The sequence below is a fragment of the Macaca fascicularis genome, chromosome 14, assembly GCF_037993035.2.
Source record: "Macaca fascicularis isolate 582-1 chromosome 14, T2T-MFA8v1.1".
Lineage (NCBI taxonomy): Eukaryota > Metazoa > Chordata > Mammalia > Primates > Cercopithecidae > Macaca > Macaca fascicularis.
In genome coordinates, this window is record NC_088388.1 from 48,945,863 (window position 1) to 48,962,884 (window position 17,022).

At 47.8% G+C, this 17,022-nt stretch overlaps 1 protein-coding gene across 50 annotated transcripts in view; it reads left to right on the forward strand.

Annotated features, from left to right (window-relative positions):
• PLEKHA7 (pleckstrin homology domain containing A7) overlaps positions 1–17,022 on the forward strand; it is a 239,888-nt gene that overhangs the window by 196,452 nt on the left and 26,414 nt on the right. For 22 of the 50 annotated variants that reach the window (XM_074014161.1, XM_045370387.2, XM_074014150.1 and 19 more), the window contains 3 exons: positions 4,751–5,273; positions 6,125–6,211; positions 9,221–9,274. In XM_074014161.1, the coding sequence (XP_073870262.1) occupies positions 4,751–5,273; positions 6,125–6,211; positions 9,221–9,274 (664 nt within the window). Of the gene's footprint in view, positions 1–4,750; positions 5,274–6,124; positions 6,212–7,102; positions 7,223–9,220; positions 9,275–13,496; positions 13,578–17,022 lie in introns of all 50 variants that reach the window. The other 28 variants (XM_065528439.1, XM_065528441.1, XM_065528448.1 and 25 more) reach the window with 3 other exon arrangements.

Below are 17,022 nucleotides of genomic sequence, written 5' to 3' on the forward strand. Positions count from 1 at the left end.
ACTGAGCTGCTTGAGGGGCTTAGATGGGCAAACCTGAATTGCCATCCTTAATAGAGCTACAGTGTCAAAGTTAGCTCAGGAGGCAGAGTAAAAGGTGGCATTGAAATCAGTAAGACGGCATGGCCAGTGAGAAATCCTTCGTGGCAGGGGCACAGAAAAAACTGTCAAAAGCTGGGTGACTGATATGCAGTGATAAGTTGTCAGTTATGAAATGTCTCTACATAACTGCTCCAGTAGCCTGTAAACCATGTTATTCTACTACACATAATGGCCTGAATTTGAGAGTTGGGAGTGGGGTGTGCATCAGAGACCTAAAGAATGAGAAGTTTACAGGGAAGTAAGAGGTGGGTGGGGAGGGCACAGGACTTTCCCTGGGATGCAAGATGGGGATTTGAGCCATTCTTATCTAAGGGGCAGAGAGACATCAGGTCTGTAGAGGAGAACAGCTCATTGGCTTTGGAGGTCACTGAGCACACAGTGAGAGGAATTTCATTCTAGTAGGGGAAGCAGATCTCAATGGGCTAGAAAGTGAATAAAAGTGAAGAACTGAAGACAGAAGATAGAACAGAAAATGCTGTCAGTCTTTAAGTGAGCAAAGTGTCTCCGTCTCTGATCATTCTCTTGTATTTTAAAAGGCCTGCCTCTTATAGTCCCAGGTATTTTTTTTCTTAAAGATATATTTGTAGTCTCTTACAGTAAGTCATAATAGATCTGGCTGCTGAATAAAGGAACCTCCTCCATTTTCCATTTGAAAATATGTGAGATAGATATCTCTGTTTTGCATATCATGAAGACTGCTAATCTCATTAGACTGAGCACATTAAGACATTGGGAGGAGGGTTATTTGAACTGCAATATGATCCTGTATTTTTGGCTTTAAACCAACAGGGAATTATTTCTAATGGGAGATACATATTTCACATCATTAAACTTTTTTAGAATATGGTTTGTGGGAGACAGACTGACATACTCCTAGAATCTTACTGTATTTTAAGAGCTTGTTTTGAAATTTTAGGCTTTCATTTTCCCACCCTGACCTCCCAGTGTTTAACGTAATGCATACTTGTAAAATAGAAAGGTTGGGGTGGGGAATAGAGTTAGGATCAGGAGATTCAAACACTACAGTATAGAACAGAGTAGAAAGTGGGAGTCCTGTGTGATTGGAAGTTAGGTTGAGGAACATCTGCTGAGTAAAGTATAATAATTGGTCATAAAAAATGATACTGCATTTCCACATGACCATTTCTGTAGTGGCTGTATCAGAATATCTTGTTTAGTGCCTGTTCAGTGACAGGGAGGCCCTGTGGCCACAGAGCATGGTGTGAGGAGACCTTGAGCCCAGTTTTTGGGTAAGACCGGAGGTTGGGGGGCCAGCAAATGGATCTGCTGTTAGGGGCAAAGCTACTCTGGAAGCTCCCACTTGCTCCCATGGGGTCTATACCTCAGCCACAGTACCACCTCCTCCTGTGTTCCTCCTCCATAGTCAGTTACCTTGTTTTGGCCCCTGGAGCCAGGGCTCACCATTGTACCGGTACCTTGGGGTCACTCCGAAATGGCAGACTATGTGTAAATGGAGGGTACAGCTTAGAGGATAAGCTCGGGGATTTGGGGTGCTGCTAGCGGGGCAGTGGAGAGGTGAGGGTGGACTCTGACCTTCCAGGCACTGTAGGCAGGCAAGGGAGTGAGCTGCAGAGCCAGCCGGGAAGGGCGTATGGGTGGGAGCACGGCTCTGAAATGCTTTGCATAGTTTACATTTTGCTTCTGACAGAATGAACAATGGTTAGTCAAGTCCCGAACTCCCCAGAGGAAGCCTCCAGCCTGGTTTCCGCCACCGCTACCACCTCAGTTTTGAGGATTCAGGCACTGCCCCGTCTCAGAGGCACATTTGTGTCTAACTTTGGGAAATCAATAGCAAACCCTGCCACCTAGTGACAGGCTGACTCACTTGGCAGGCGCGACAAGTAGGTTGAAGAGATCTTAAAGTTATCTCCTGCAATGGCAAAGATAGCTTTATTTGAATGACAACTATTTCAAATCCTCACAGCAATTTTCAAAATGGTTCTTACTATCCCCATTTTGTAATAAGGAAAGTGAGACTTAGAGGGCTTGGATGATACTTGCCTGAAGTCATATAGCTAAAGTGATTAAATGAGTTGAGTTTTAAAACAATTAGAACAGTTTCTCAAACTTTACAGAGCACTAGAATCTCCTGGAGGGCTTGTTAAGACACTGATGCCTGGGCGCCATCCCCTGATTAGGTAGGTCTGAGGTGGGGCTGATAACAAGCATTTTAAAAATATATCTTATTTTTAATTGACAAATAACGATTATATGTATGGGATAGATGTGGTGTTTTAATATATGTATACATTGTGAAATGATTACATCAAACCAATTGACATATTCATCACCTTATCTGCTTATTCTTTTTGGTGATAAGAACATTTAAAATCTACTTTTAGTAATTTTGAAATATACATTATTATTAACCATTGTCACTATGCCTGTGCTGTAGGTCACCAGAACTTATTCCTCCTAACTGAAACTTTGCACCCTTGGACCAACAGCTCCTCTTCCATCTCTCTTATCCCTCCCAAACCTCTGGTAACCACCTCTCTACTTTGTTCTTCTATGAGTTTGACCTTTTTAGATCCCACATATAAGTGAGGTCATACACAGTATTTGTCTTTCCATGCCTGGCTTATTTCATTAACTTGCATTTTTAACAAGTCCCCAGGTGGTGCTGATGCTGGTGGCACACAGGCCACACTTTGAGTAGTGTTGGCTTGGAACAATGTCTGCAACAATGTCAGCACCAAATAAATGTTAGATAAAATTGATAGGTGAAGGCGGAGTCAGAATTGACCTCAAGCCTGTCTGACTATAAAACTTGTTTTCTTTTTACAACATCATGCTGCCTCTCAGGCTTAGTAAAATTCCATACTTCGTCCCTTGCTTAATTTTTTTTCCTTCTCAGAAAATAAAGTGGAGGCTGGGCACGGTAGCTCATGCCTGTAATCCCAGCACTTTGATAGGCTAAGGCAGGCAGATCTCTTGAGGTCAGGAGTTCAAGACCAGCCTGGCCAACATGGTGAAACCCTGCTTCCACTAAAAATACAAAAATTAGCCAGGCATGGTGGTGCACACCTGTAGTCCCAGCTACTCAGAAGGCTGAGGCAGGAGAATCCCTTAAACCCGGGAGGTGGAGGTTGCAGTGAGCAGAGATTGCACCACTGCACTCCAGCCTGGGCAAAAGAGCAAGAATCTGTCTCAAAAAAGAAAGAAAATAAGATGCCTAGTTGGTGGTAGTTTTTGAAATCATATCCAGCTTTGTGTGCTGGAGTGTTTATTGAAGGGCTAATTATGCATAGGACTTTCTTAGACTGTGGACAATACCATGGTCTGAAACACAGCTCCTGTCTTTCAAGAATTTTCACCTTGGCCTGGGAAAACATGTCTTGCAAGTATGAAAAGATCACATCAATATAGGACCTTGGAAAAGTTACAGGCAGTGTGATAACTAGGTCAAACAGAGCTGGATCACTGAGGGCTGTGGCACTGCAGAAGGTCCACATGGGGAAGGCATGGGCCAGCATCCTGGAGAATGAGTAAGACTTGGGTAAATAGAGCAAGGGGAGACCATCCAGGTAGGGGGAGGGAAGAACAGTGTTATAAGAGTAAGGAGGGACAGGAAGGGTACACACGTTAGTGAAGGACCTTCTGTGTATCAGACATGGAGATTGCATTTCCTAACCTGTCTCATTGATTCCTCAGAAGAGCCTTATGAGGCAGGTAATACTGTCCTCATGTTAGAAGTAAGGAAATGGAAGTTCAGAGTCAGGTAAGCTGCCTAGGGTCACAAAGCCAGCAAGTATAAAGCTCGGCTTCAAACCCAGGTTAGACTCCTACCTTTCCTTTTTCCACTGCAAGATATTGCTCAGGTGTGGAGGAGGCTGGGCCAGGACTAGGGTGGGGCTGACTGTCAGGCACCAGCACGTGCAGGGGTGACCCTGAGATGGAGTACTTCCTTCAGTTTTGGGCCCTAGGCATTTGGCGTGGCCCTGGTAGGAAGAGCAGTGAGAAAATAGCAGGCCTGCAAGGTGGGTTGAGGTCAGCTGCTAGCGAGCTGTGAGTACCAGGCTGAGGAGTTTAGACTTTATTTCACAAGTGACAAGGAGCCATAGAAATTTTTGAAATAGGGAACTGATTTGATCAGAGCACTTGACTGTGGACAAAGTAGAAACCAGTTAGGAGCATCTCAAAGTTATCTGGAGGGAGATAATTAATCAGTATCTGGTCTAGAATAGTCCAGAAAAAAGAGAACTGATGCCAGCTACTTCCTTTATGAACCTCCAGAACTTGGTGCTAAGGATACCAAGCAGAGAGAAAATCTTGGTAACCTGGAGAATTGTGAGGCCTTTTCTATAAATATGCACAGCCGTGGAAAGAGCTGACTGCTGGCAGTGGAGAGAGAAGGAAAAGCCAGGTTTAATCACATTGCACTCCAATTGATGGGCATGGGGTAGCCAAGTTGTCCTGGCAGAGGAAGTTGACAGAGAAAAATGGTTTTGGAGTTGTCTGCAAAAAGGGGAAGTGACTGAAGTCCTGGATGTCAGCCTTGATCATTCTTTTGGGGTTCTCATAGGACTCTCCCACATGCCCAGCTTTGTGGGTTTACTTAGGTATATTCCCCAAAGCCTGGCAGAACCCTCACTTGGTGGCCTGACGTGTTCTTACCTTTTCTTCTCAGTCTTCCCTTGGACCAGACGCTTCCTCGCCAGGGTCCTGGCCAATCCCTGTCCTTCCCAGAAAACTACCAGACTCTTCCCAGGAGCACCCGACACCCCTCGGGGGGCTCCTCGCCACCTCCCCGAAACCTGCCAAGTGACTACAAGTACGCGCAGGACCGAGCCAGCCACCTGAAGATGTCGAGTGAAGAGCGCCGGGCGCACCGGGATGGCACCGTGTGGCAGCTCTATGAGTGGCAGCAGCGCCAGCAGTTCCGGCACGGCAGCCCCACGGCACCTATCTGCCTCGGCTCCCCAGAGTTCACTGACCAGGGCCGGAGCAGGAGCATGCTAGAGGTGCCCCGCTCCATCTCTGTGCCTCCATCTCCCTCGGACATCCCTCCCCCGGGACCCCCAAGGGTCTTCCCACCCCGGCGGCCACACACGCCAGCAGAACGAGTCACAGTGAAGCCACCGGACCAGAGGAGGAGTGTGGACATCTCACTGGGGGATTCTCCAAGGAAGGCACGGGGCCACGCTGTCAAGGTGAGGCTCGAGAAGCTCTGCCAGGCTGCTGGGTCAGCGTGAGGGTGCCAGGAGCCTTGCCTGGTTTGAACACAAATTTGAGTAATTTGGGATAATAATGATAGCTAATACTTAGGCAGTACATTTAATTTACATTTAAGATGCCAGGCACAGTTCCCAAAGGCTTCGCTTTAAATTCTCACCACAACCCTGTGAGGTAGGTGCTATGTTTATGCCCATTTCAAAGATGAGAACTCGGCCGGGCGCGGTGGCTCACGCCTGTAATCCCAGCACTTTGGGAGGCCGAGGCGGGCGGATCACAAGGTCAGGAGATCGAGACCACGGTGAAACCCCGTCTCTACTAAAAATACAAAAAATTAGCCGGGCGCGGTTGTGGGCGCCTGTAGTCCCAGCTACTCGGGAGGCTGAGGCAGGAGAATGGCGTGAACCCGGGAGGCGGAGCTTGCAGTGAGCCGAGATCGTGCCACTGCACTCCAGCCTGGGCGACAGAGCGAGACTCCGTCTCAAAAAAAAAAAAAAAAAAAAAAAAAGATGAGAACTCTGAGGCGCGGAGAGACAAAGTAACTTGCAGGGGGTCACACAACTACAAGTCAGCTTCCTTGCAGCTTGAAAGGCAGGAAAAGACATGTGTCCAGTCAGTTAAACTATTTATAACAACCCAGCTTAAGTTTTCACTTTCCAAGGGCTTTCACCGTTTAGTGTTCTAACCGTAAGAGTAAGATACGTGTGCTCATTTCATAGATGAGGAGTCTGGGGCTCAGAGGGGACCCAGGTGGCATGGGGCGGGCTGCCCTGGGAGTGGGTGGCAGAGGTTTGGGCTCCAGTGTGACTTCTTGTCTTCCCACTTGCAGAACTCGTCTCACGTGGACCGACGCTCCATGCCCTCCATGGGTTACATGACCCACACCGTCAGTGCTCCCAGTTTACATGGAAAATCGGTAAGGTGAATGACAAGACACAGCCTGCAATGCCCTATCTCATCAACGTTTTCCTTCCTCTGAGTCAGTACAATGCAGTCCACAGGGCAGCTATCAACTCCCATTTTAGAGATGAGGAAACTGAGACTCAGAGAAGTCGAATGACTTGCTTAGGGTCACCTGGCTGTCACTGGGTCCCCAATGAAGGGGAAGAGCTTGTGGGGGAATGTAGGGGAATGTTAGGCTTATCTCCTCTTTCAAGCTGAATTTTGCCATAAATGTTTTCCAGCTACTCACCTTTTTCCGCAGGTAGTGCCTCTCCTCTCTTCCCTGATCTTTGATTAATTAATTAGTTAACTCTATCTTCAAAGCTTGAGTCCGAGACCAGGCATGGTGGTTCATACCTGCAATCCTAGCACTTTGGGAGACCGAGGTGGGTGGATCACTTGAGGCCAGGAGTTCAAGACCAGCCTCGCAAACATGGCGAAACCCCGTCTCTACTAAAAATACAAAAATTAGCTGGGTGTGTTGGTATACTCCTGTGATCCCAGGTATTCGGAAGGCTGAGATATGAGAACTCAGGAGGTGGAGTTTGCAGTGAGCCAAAATCATGCTCACGCTGCTGCACTCCAGCCTAAGTGACAGAGCAAGACTGTCTCAAAGCAGAAGAAAAAAAAAAAGCTTGGGTCTGGGTGAGGTTGCACTGTTGGTTGTTGCTTTCCTGAAAAACAACTTCCTGAAGCCCTTTTACTGCCAGTGCTTTTATTTGTCCTAATGACAGAATTAACGCAGTAATTGCTTAATGGTGTCACATCAGTGCTGTCCTGGCACTGACACCAGGGTGAAGAGTGTAATTCTAGCAGCATGCTCCTGTGGTGCTAACTTCCTTGTGCTGTGTCTACACACCTGCAGCTGGAGGAGCTCTCGTTGCTTCTCACCCGGTTAAGGCGGCACCAGGCCAAGTTAGCCAGTGTGCGAAATTTCGCCATCGGCCAGTTACTGCAGCACCAGCTGACCTTTCCCACCTGCCAGGTCAGCACTGGTGGGCTTCTCTCAGGGCCGGGGGCAGGGAGTGACATGCTGGCTCGTGTTCGCTCGTGCCCATGCTCTGATCTGTCTCTGCTGTCTGCCTCTCCCTTGTTCGCTGCCTGTTTGCTTCTGGATGCTACTGCCAGATACTCTGTGGTGGTGGAGGCCGAGCCTACCCTGCTGGCACTGGGGAGGGGGACTGCATGTGGTGTAGGGGTCCTAAACTGTCGCTTCTCTGGCTGTAAGTAGTGACTGCCAGGCTGATGTGTGGTCACGTTCAAAGGGCTATGCTGGCTGACAGCCTTGTTGCCCCTGTGGCCACTCCTTGGGATGTGGAAAGGCACGTATGCGTCAGCCTGGAGGGAGATGCAGGGTGCCCTCTCTTATCTGGACGGTGCCCTGCTGCCTCACAGAGCATCTTCTCATCTCATATCCTGCTAAGCCTCACAGTAAGCTGGAAGAGGTTAGGTAGGAGAAGAGTCAGGACCACACACAAGGCAAGTGGAACCAGAAGGGGAAGTGACTTGCTCAGGATCCCTCAGCTAGAAGCATGCAGGCTGCAGCCAAAATCCAAGACCTGCATGACACAATGTTCTAAACTGTTGCAAAAACATTGGGCTTTGCAAGCAAACTTCTCAAGAACTGGCTAGGGGGCTGCCCTCCCGGGTATCTTGAGCAGAAAGATTAAAGAAAAGGATTCCTCCCTGGGGTTGTCCTCAGGCAGGAATAGGTTCAGCCAATGAGGCTGGTCCTCCAGGCTGTACAGAGGTAGGCAGGGGACAGATGAGGAGGGTGACAGGACTGTTACCTTCCTTCCTTGTTCTGTTTCAGTGAGTTATGAGAGATTTAGGAAATGTATTCAGAAAAATGAATGTCAGTGCAAAAACTATCATCGGTTGTGAATCTAAGTGATCTTGAATAACCTTCTGCTCTGTCTCACTCCTGTAGCAAGTGTGTAGGGACTGAGCTGTTTGGGAAGAATGGATGGGTAAGGGATTAGTTTAGGGACACAAGACCTTGCAAGCCACTAGTGCTCCTGACAGTTGTCCCCCAGGCATTCCCATGCTTAAGAGCACTGCCTCAACTCTTCGTGTGGTTTTTCTGTGTGACTGTCTTACCTCAGAGCTGTAAGCAAAGGCCACCTGCCCCAGCTCTGGCTTGCTTGGCTGGGACCCTCTTAGTCTGCTGAGAAGATGGTGCCTGGATTATTTTTCTTGAGCTTTCACAGCTCCTCTGCCTCACGGTTAGCTTCTGTGATCTGCTACACGGGAAAGCATAAGTTTTAGGAAATCAAAGAGTCTTTTTCTTATTTTCACTGTTTCTGGTAATTATACTGAAGAGCTTGATAGATTGTCAGAGATGCCACAAACAGATGGGTCTGACCTTGCACCTGTCTCAAGTAGCTCCTGATGTGGCTACACTGGCTCCATGCTGAGCAAAAATAACCAAACTTGCAGGAAATTTCCATCAGTTGCTCGTGGTTATTCTGGAAACCAAGGTCATATTGGGACCTCCTGGGTCACCCAGGCCATCTCCCTGCCTCTTCTTGGCATCTGCCCACACCAATGAGCTTCATCTTCATGCATGTGAAGTGATCCAGACCAAAGGTTTGATGGATGGATTTGGAGCAATGATGACTGATGTGCTGTAGATCAGGTGTGGCATGTGCTTCTCCGGGTGGACCTCCCAGGTCTATCTTGGGAGCACAACACTGCCTCAGCTGCCCTAGCCCTGGGGTAGGATCCTCCCTGCCAAACTTCCCCGAGCCAGTGGGGGACAAGCTGACTTTCCCCACAGTGACCTGCAAGGTCCGCCTTGCTGAAAGAGGGCTCTCAGCTGCACCAAGACGTTTGTGCTTCCTCTGTGGCCCCTGATGTGTTGGTCTGCTGTGGTTCCTTGTTCCGAAAACTGCACCATACAAATAATGCACATGGGAAACCTCCAGGTATGGAAACTCTTGGTGTTCGTAACTGTGTTTTTCCCTCTCTGCTTCATTTGAAGGCTGATGACACCTACCTCCAGCTGAAGAAAGACCTGGAGTACCTGGATCTAAAGGTGAGTGATATCAGGGTTCCTGCCTTCCTCGCATACTCACCTTTCCAAGAGTGCCACCTCACTGGAGCCAAGCCCAAAGCCAAAGGCCAGACAGGTCTTATCCAATCTGAATTCTAAATCAAGATGTCTCCCATCTTGAATCAGAAGAATTTTATTTCTTACAGTCTCATACTCTGCCTTTTTTCAGTTTCTTGTGAATTTTGGTGTGAGGTCCCTGGCTTACAGAATGAAGGCACGAGACCTTGATCTCTTCCTTCTTTTGGTCAGAACCAAAAGGTCCCTCCAAAAGCAACCAGTTGCTTCTTCAGAGTCTCCAGTGGGGGCAGGGGTGTATGTTTGGTTCACTAATGTGGGTTTTCAGCCACAAGTGGTATGGTGGGTTCTTTGGTTCTGTTGCTAGGGTAGCAGGCTCCACATGGAATCGCATGGCTTTGAGGCTCACCAGTAGTCTCCCATCTCAGTTTAGGAGAAGAAGGCTGGGCCCCTCCCTGTAGGTGATAAGGCTTCAGGCTCTAAATTAGCTTTCTCAGCACAGAGAGAGCCGAGAAAACTCCTGTAGAGAAGGCAAAAGGCATTCTGCCTGGAAGAGAGCCCTATTGTTCCCTTCCCACAGTTCTCTGAAAGCTCCCACTGTGAAAGCACTTCTTACGCCTAAGCCGTGAAATAGACTGGAGGAATGTGACCTTTAGTTAGCTGTGGGTCTGAAAAGGTGGGTGAGGGGCCATGGGACACTCAGGCGACTGCCACGAGGGGCGGCATGCCTCCCTACAGTCTCCAGTGTACCTGGCTTGGGATATTTTTAATTCGGGGATCTTCATCCAGCCTCATAGAAGCAGGCGTATGAACGTCAGGTCTGAAGGAAGAAGACGGAAAGGGGGTCTCCCCATAATGAAAGGAGATCAGGGCCTTTGATCAGAAATCAGCCAGTGCAATTCTGTGTCTGTTGAACACTTGCTGTGTATGCAGATGACATGGGGAGATGCAGAAGAAAAATTGAGTCTGTCTGGTCTTGAGATACTTCCAGATAGTCTTGGGTTGGTGAAAGAAATTATCCCCAAATAACAGACTCCTCTACAATGACTAGGCAAAGATCTGTTTGGCCTGGTTCTCAGAGCTGAGATGGTGAGAATCTCTGTGGGTTACAACACTGGAGAGGCTTCTGGGAGGAGGTGGCATGTGTTTGAAGCCTTGAAGAGCCAGGGGGGCTGGGGTTGGTTGAGATTTAAAGGGAAGGAACAGTGAGAGCCAAGGAGAGCCAGGGCACAGTGGTTGTGGCCAGGGCAGCAGAGGGAGGTGGCGCTAGGTCATGCAGGCTTTTGACTCTATCCTAGGCTTTAGGAAAGAAGGTGGGTGCCATGAGCAAAAAGACCTGGCTTTAGCATGTGAGGAGAACAAGGAGCTTTCTCTCAAGGCCAGGAGGTTTTCTAACTCATGTGACAGTCAGGTCACACAGAGCTTTAGGGACTGCTCTAAGTATGGTAGTAATTCCTCAGGATTCACAGTGCTCAAGCATAGCTGTGTGGACCAAATGTGGCAGCCTAGCCCGTCCTCCTGCAGCCTGTGGGGATGGGCAGGGTTGTTCCCACCATGCCTATGGAGAGAGATCCACCAGCCCCCGGCCTCCACCTTCCCTGCGCAGCACCACATCCCCGTTCCTCAGCCTCCCTGACAGTCAGTCAGCAGCTGCCTGCCCATTTCTTGTCACCCCTGACCCAGGGCCCAGCGGTCCACTCAGACATACCTGTAGAGCATCCATAGTGCACCTGGGCCTATGGGAGAGGCCTAGCATGCCAGCACCACAGGTGAGTATAAAACACAGATATACCAGAGTGTTTAGTGCACGGGGTCAGAGAGAACTAAATGTGCCTGAGCAGGAGCAGTAGGAAATAGCTGCCTTCTGGTTCCTGTTTGTATGTGACAGTGGAAACTCACAGTTGGTCCTGGAGTGATGCTTGGCCTCAGGTTTGTTTTATTTCAGGATCATAGAATTTGAGCTATGTGGGATTACAGAGGGAGAAACTGAGCCACAGAATGGCACAGCAGAACTAGGAGTCCCTGCGTGTCGACTCCAACAGAAGCTTAATAACAATAGGGGGTTATAATGTGTGTCAGTCACTGCATTTTACTTCTATTAAGTTATTTTACCTCCAAATTGGCCCTGTAAGGGAAGTGGTGGTATCATCTTTTAATGAACTGTAACTCTGAAAAGCTAATGAGTTTCCCAAGCCTACACAGCAGTTAGTGGGTATCAGTATTTGGGTGCAGCTCTCACCCTAGAGCCCTTTATCACCTTGCCCCACATCCTCTCTTAAAATGCTGCTCTACCACTGTGTACCCAAAGGCCTTATGTTTTTATGGAGCTGAGCTTGGATTGTTACGCCAAGAAATATATTTGATGGGATAGAGAGAGGCAAGTTGCATCCTTGCTGTATTTTACTACCTAAGAGCTGCACACGATCAGAGCAATATGAATTATTATCCCTTTTCTATAACCAGGAACCTAGGTGTCAGAGAAGTAACTTCTGCAGTTACACTGCTGGGACTTGAACCTAGCAACTGACCTCATACCTGCCTTCTTTCTTCCATGCATCACACGCTTTGCCTACCCTAAAGTCGTGTTCGTTGAATTGTATTCCTGGCATTGAAGTTTTGCTCTTCAGAACCCTATACCCTAGCTGAGTCAGAGGGGTGGGGTGTGGGGTTCACTGTTGTTGACAATTTAAGTTGTCTTTATGCTTCTGTGAAGCACAGCCAGGAAGATGAGGGTACCTGCTGCCACTCATGTGAAGCCTTTGTAGATAGAAAAGGTTGCAGTCAGCCCCAAAAAGGCTTTTGTCTTTGGTGAGGGATGTACCATCAGTGGCTCCAGGGCTATTGGACTCTGGACTCTTCATGACTGTTTGAACCTGAGATCAGGACTTCTCTGTTCAGGGTCTGTTTCCAAAATCAGCTTCTGGGACAGTTTTTAAAGTTGTGATTAGGGATGCCATATACTTCAAAATCACCTGGGGGCTTGATAAAAACACAGACCTGGAGGGTTCTCTCGAATTGGACACTCTGCTGCCCAGAATTCTGCATTTTTATCAAGCTCTGGGGTGATTCTTGTGCACACTAAGGTTTGAGGTCTATTGTTCTGGAGAAGAAATTACTAACCCTGGCTATGAATGAGAACTGTTGGGGAGTTTTTAAAATGAATATAAATGTCTGGGTCCTACCCCTGAGGGACTGTGATTTAATTGGTAATATTCAGGTATTACTCTTTAATTAAAACAAAAAAACTCCTTAGGTGTTTCTAATGCACATCCAGTATCAAGAAACACTGTTTTGAAGTAGTGGCTCTCAACATGGGATCCTCAGACCAAAGTGTCAACAATATCTGGGAATTCATTAAAAATGTAGAATCTTGGGTCCCACCCCAGATCTGTACCACAAGAACCTCCAGGGATGGGGCCCAGAAAATCTGTGTATTTGCCCTCCAGCTGATTCTGATGCACGCTTAAGTTTGAGAACCCCTGTTTTAGGGCAGTGATTCTCAATCCTGGCTGCACATTAGAATCACCCAGGAGAGTGTTTAAGAATCCCAATGCCCAGGCCCCATCCCAGACCAATTATATCAGAATCTCTTGGGGTGGAACTCAGGCATCGGTATTTTTTAAAGCCCCCCCAGTGATTCCTGCTCTTCTAGATAATGAGGACAGTGTTCCCAAAAAGGAGCTGTAAGTTTGGGACCATGGGTAAGACATAATCATGTAGATGCATCACAGTTCTGGTGGAACTTAAGGTTGGGTGGGGGTGAGATGAATGCATGGCACGACTCTAAACTAGTATCTTACAGAATGTGATGAGGGAGGACAAAAGAAGAAACAAGTTCCCTTCTATGATGTTCCTCCTTGCCTTCTCCAGCAGAACCAGGAAGGAAATGAACACTGAAATCGGCACTCCCACATAAACCAGCCTGTGCAAAGGTCCCTTCAGACAGCATATAACATTTTATAAAAAGGAGAGAGCTGCAGTCTGGGAAGGTCCCGTGGCCCATGCAAGTAGCATCCACGGTCCCATGGAAGTAGCATCACCAAGATTCAGACCTGGTTGTTTGAATTGCACAGCACACAGCATCCTTAAAGTTGTCCCTTTGCCAGTTCCCCAAATTCTGGCTGCTTCAAGTGTCATTTGATGTCTCACCTGTTACGTTTTGTTGTATTTGCCTTTTTGTTTGGAACAGATTAAAAATAATGAACCTTTGATCAACGTGCTTTACAAAGTGCTGAAGAAGTCAGCACGGGGCTGTCGGCCCAGGAGAAGCGTAAGATGATCTGATCCGTGTCTCCAAGCGGGGTCATTCCATTGCTTCTGGCTCGGTGCCGACTTCATCACTTGCTTAACCAGTTGCTCTCCTGACCGCCCCAGGCTTCCCGCAAGTCATTTTGCTTTATTTTCTTTCAACTGAAGCTCTCTTCAGCATTTTGACTGATGCACCAGGCTGAGCCTCTCATCTGTGGTTTTCTGTGACTCCATGTTTTGTGCTGCCAAGGGTGGGGGAGCTTGCCTGGCTTGCCACCAGCTTGTGTTGTGTTTCCATCATCATGTGTCTGCCTCCATGGCAAGGGCTCACCCAGACAGAGTTAAGCATGAGTTTCTTGGGAGGGAACAGCAGTTATTGGTCATCTTCCAAGAGCCAGGGTATCCTCAGATTCCACAGTGGCCCTGAGATTAAGGTGGCACCTTTTGGGGGCAGGGAGTTGGCATTTGGATAACAGCCTGGAGCTGGACTAGAATAAAATGCTACCCCCTGCCCATACCCTCTTTGATTGATGCAGAAGTAGGGACTGCAATGTGACCAGCTCTTACAGCATTCCAGGGGAGGATGCAGATCAGGAAGCAGGTGTTGTGTCCAACCATCCTGAGCCCTGAGAAAGTGGGTTGGGATGTGGTGGAGGGGAGGGAAGATGCCTGGGTGGCTTTGATTCCCGTCTGATGGAGAGACTCTTTCAAATGGATGAGCACCCACAGACTTTTACTTTTTCTGATGACAGAGATGCTGGGGGGACCCAGAGTTGATGTTTTAAGTGTATTTGGACATGGCTGCAACAAACACACTTTTAAAAGGAAAATTAGATGTAATACAGTACACGTGGATATAATATTTCTTTGTAGCCTCGGCTCTCTGGAGCAGAGCTACATTCAGAAGCTTAACGGTCCTCTGAGCTGTAGAAACAGCTCTCATTAAGCCCATGCTCTAAAGCCTGTGACCTTCCGTCCATAGGAGACAGAGCCAGCTCACATTACTTTGACACATTCATGAACTCACTGAGCAAACATTGCCCGAATTTCCTCAATATGCTAGGCCCTGGCTGGGCTTTGAGGATACAGAGGAAAGGCATCCATCTCCACAGTCACCCCTAATTAGGTTACTCTCTGGTGAGAAGAAACAAATGAGCAAACAGAACTTTGTACTCTAATGTGCTGGGTGCTGTAGTAGCAGCAGATGCAACGTATGGAAAGAGCACCCTGAAGAGCACCACCCCCAGTTAAAGGGAGAGAAGAGATGTAAGTACCTCGTCTCAGTTGAGCTTATAGTCCTTTGAATTCCTAACCCACATCTAGTAAGCAGCACTTTTTTTTTTTTTTGACACGGAGTCTCGCTCTGTCACCCAGGCTGGAGTGCAGTGGCACAACCTCAGCTCACCACAACCTCTGCTTCCCGGGTTCAAGAGATTCTCCTGCCTCAACCTCCCAAGTAGCTGGGACTACAGGCGCGTGGCACTGCACCTGGTTAATTTTTGTATTTTTAGTAGAGATGGGGTTTCACCATGTTGGCCAGACTGGTCTTGAACTCCGGACCTCATGATTCTCCTGCCTTGGACTCCCACAGTGCTGGGATTACAGGCTTGAGCCACCGTGCCCGGCCAGATAAGCAGCACTTTAAAAAGGGACAAGAGAAATCTACTTCTTGGAAAAAGAGGTAGTACTAATATCCTGAGAGGGAGAAAGAAAAGGTTGAATGTATATTCAGTATTCCACGAAGGCAGCAAAGGGCGTACTTTTAGAAAACTTTCCATCAAAAAGTATAATTTAGAAGATTCAGCTCCTCAAAATGCCCTTTTTATATAAAATATCTCGTTCTTTTCCTGATGGTGCTGGATAAATGAGGCATTGCTCAATTAGATTTTCTGCCTTGTTATTTAAGTATCAAAAAGACATTCTCTGTAAAAAGCTTCAGTGAAATAAGAGGAAGAGTTTTGCTAGGGGGGAAGAATCCTCAGAGTGTATCTCCATTTGAAAATGATTTCTACCTAGGAAGTGAGCCCCAAAGGTCAGTCCCTTTGGAGAATAGACAACCTCCTTGTCCTTGGCTTTGATGAAAGGACGATGACATAGAGTGAAGACTTCACTGCTTTCACCTGCTTTTTCTCCTGGGTTCCCCTGAGTTTAAAACCCACATGCTGCCTGAGAAGTTCAGCTGTTTGTGATTCACCAGGATTAATTTCATGCCCACCCCCTGCACCGCCCTCCCATTGCAGGAGACAGCACAGTCTGTTTGTTTGTGGATCGTTGCAGTCTTGTGTTCTGCAACTGTGTATATACAAGTATGTACACATAATCTGACAGTCTGAAGAGCAGAATTTGGCTGGAGTTCTATTTTTTTCAGGAACTCAACAACAGTGACCTACATGTGTTTCCCTTTGACCTACATGCAATTCAATAAGCGTTTGCTGAGTTTGTGCCAGGTCTTCTGTTCAGGGCTGACTTTACCAAGATACATAAAACAATGGTTCCGCCCTCTTCTGTGTGACCAAAGGGATCATGGGAATGGGTGGGGCAGGCGTGTAGCCCAGAATCAGTCCTCACCCCAAGGCAGGGAGAGGTCCTCTCCCTTGACCTTTGGATTTGCTCATGACAGTCTGCAGGGAGAGGTAGCATAGGACAGTTGGGCACATGAAGGGCTTGAGCACTGAGTGGAATGTTTGCCAATTTATTTCCACCCCCAATTCACACTGAAACTTCCTGGACCTTACAGATAGAATGGGGAGAAATCTATACCCCTCTCTCCAGCAGCTATCTGTCCACACTGGGACCTCTCTGCATAGTGCACACACAGCGCCTATCTCTGCCACTGTTAGCTCCACCCTCCATTTCCCTGGTCAGATCTGCAAAATAGAGATCTGGCTTCCCCTACATCAGGCACAATAGACTTGGTTCTCCCTGGCCTTGTCTTGGCCATGGGAAGGTACATCTGTGAAAGTCACTCCCCTCAACCCCTGCATGACTTTTGGCAAGAAAGAAATTGGGGGGAATGGAAAAATGGGATAAGTTAGATTTAGAGTCTCAGGAGTCAGTGAGAGACAGGCGGCATATTGCCTACCTTGAGTCAAGTGAGGGATAGGAAATGTAAAATCCCATTGGCCCACAAGTTTGGGTGACTTTTGTGTATTGCTTTATGGTTTCCTTTCTTGTAACTTATACAAGTACAGCCTAGCCTCAGTTATGCAGGGAACAATTAAAAACCCCTGCTGGGAACTAGCCAGGTTCCTTTTTACCTTGGCCAGGTCTTCTTCCCAAATGGTAAAGGGTGAGAAAGGCTGGCCTTACCCATGGGGAAGTGGGCTGCTCAGAGACTTCCTTAAGCTAAGGCTTGACAACGGTCAAGGGATTTGTTTGTTTCTCTGGGTCTGCCCATCTCACCACCCTGGGCAGGGAGTAATGGGCTTCGTAACTCGTGTTTGTTCCCAGGTTCAGTAGCACACCTC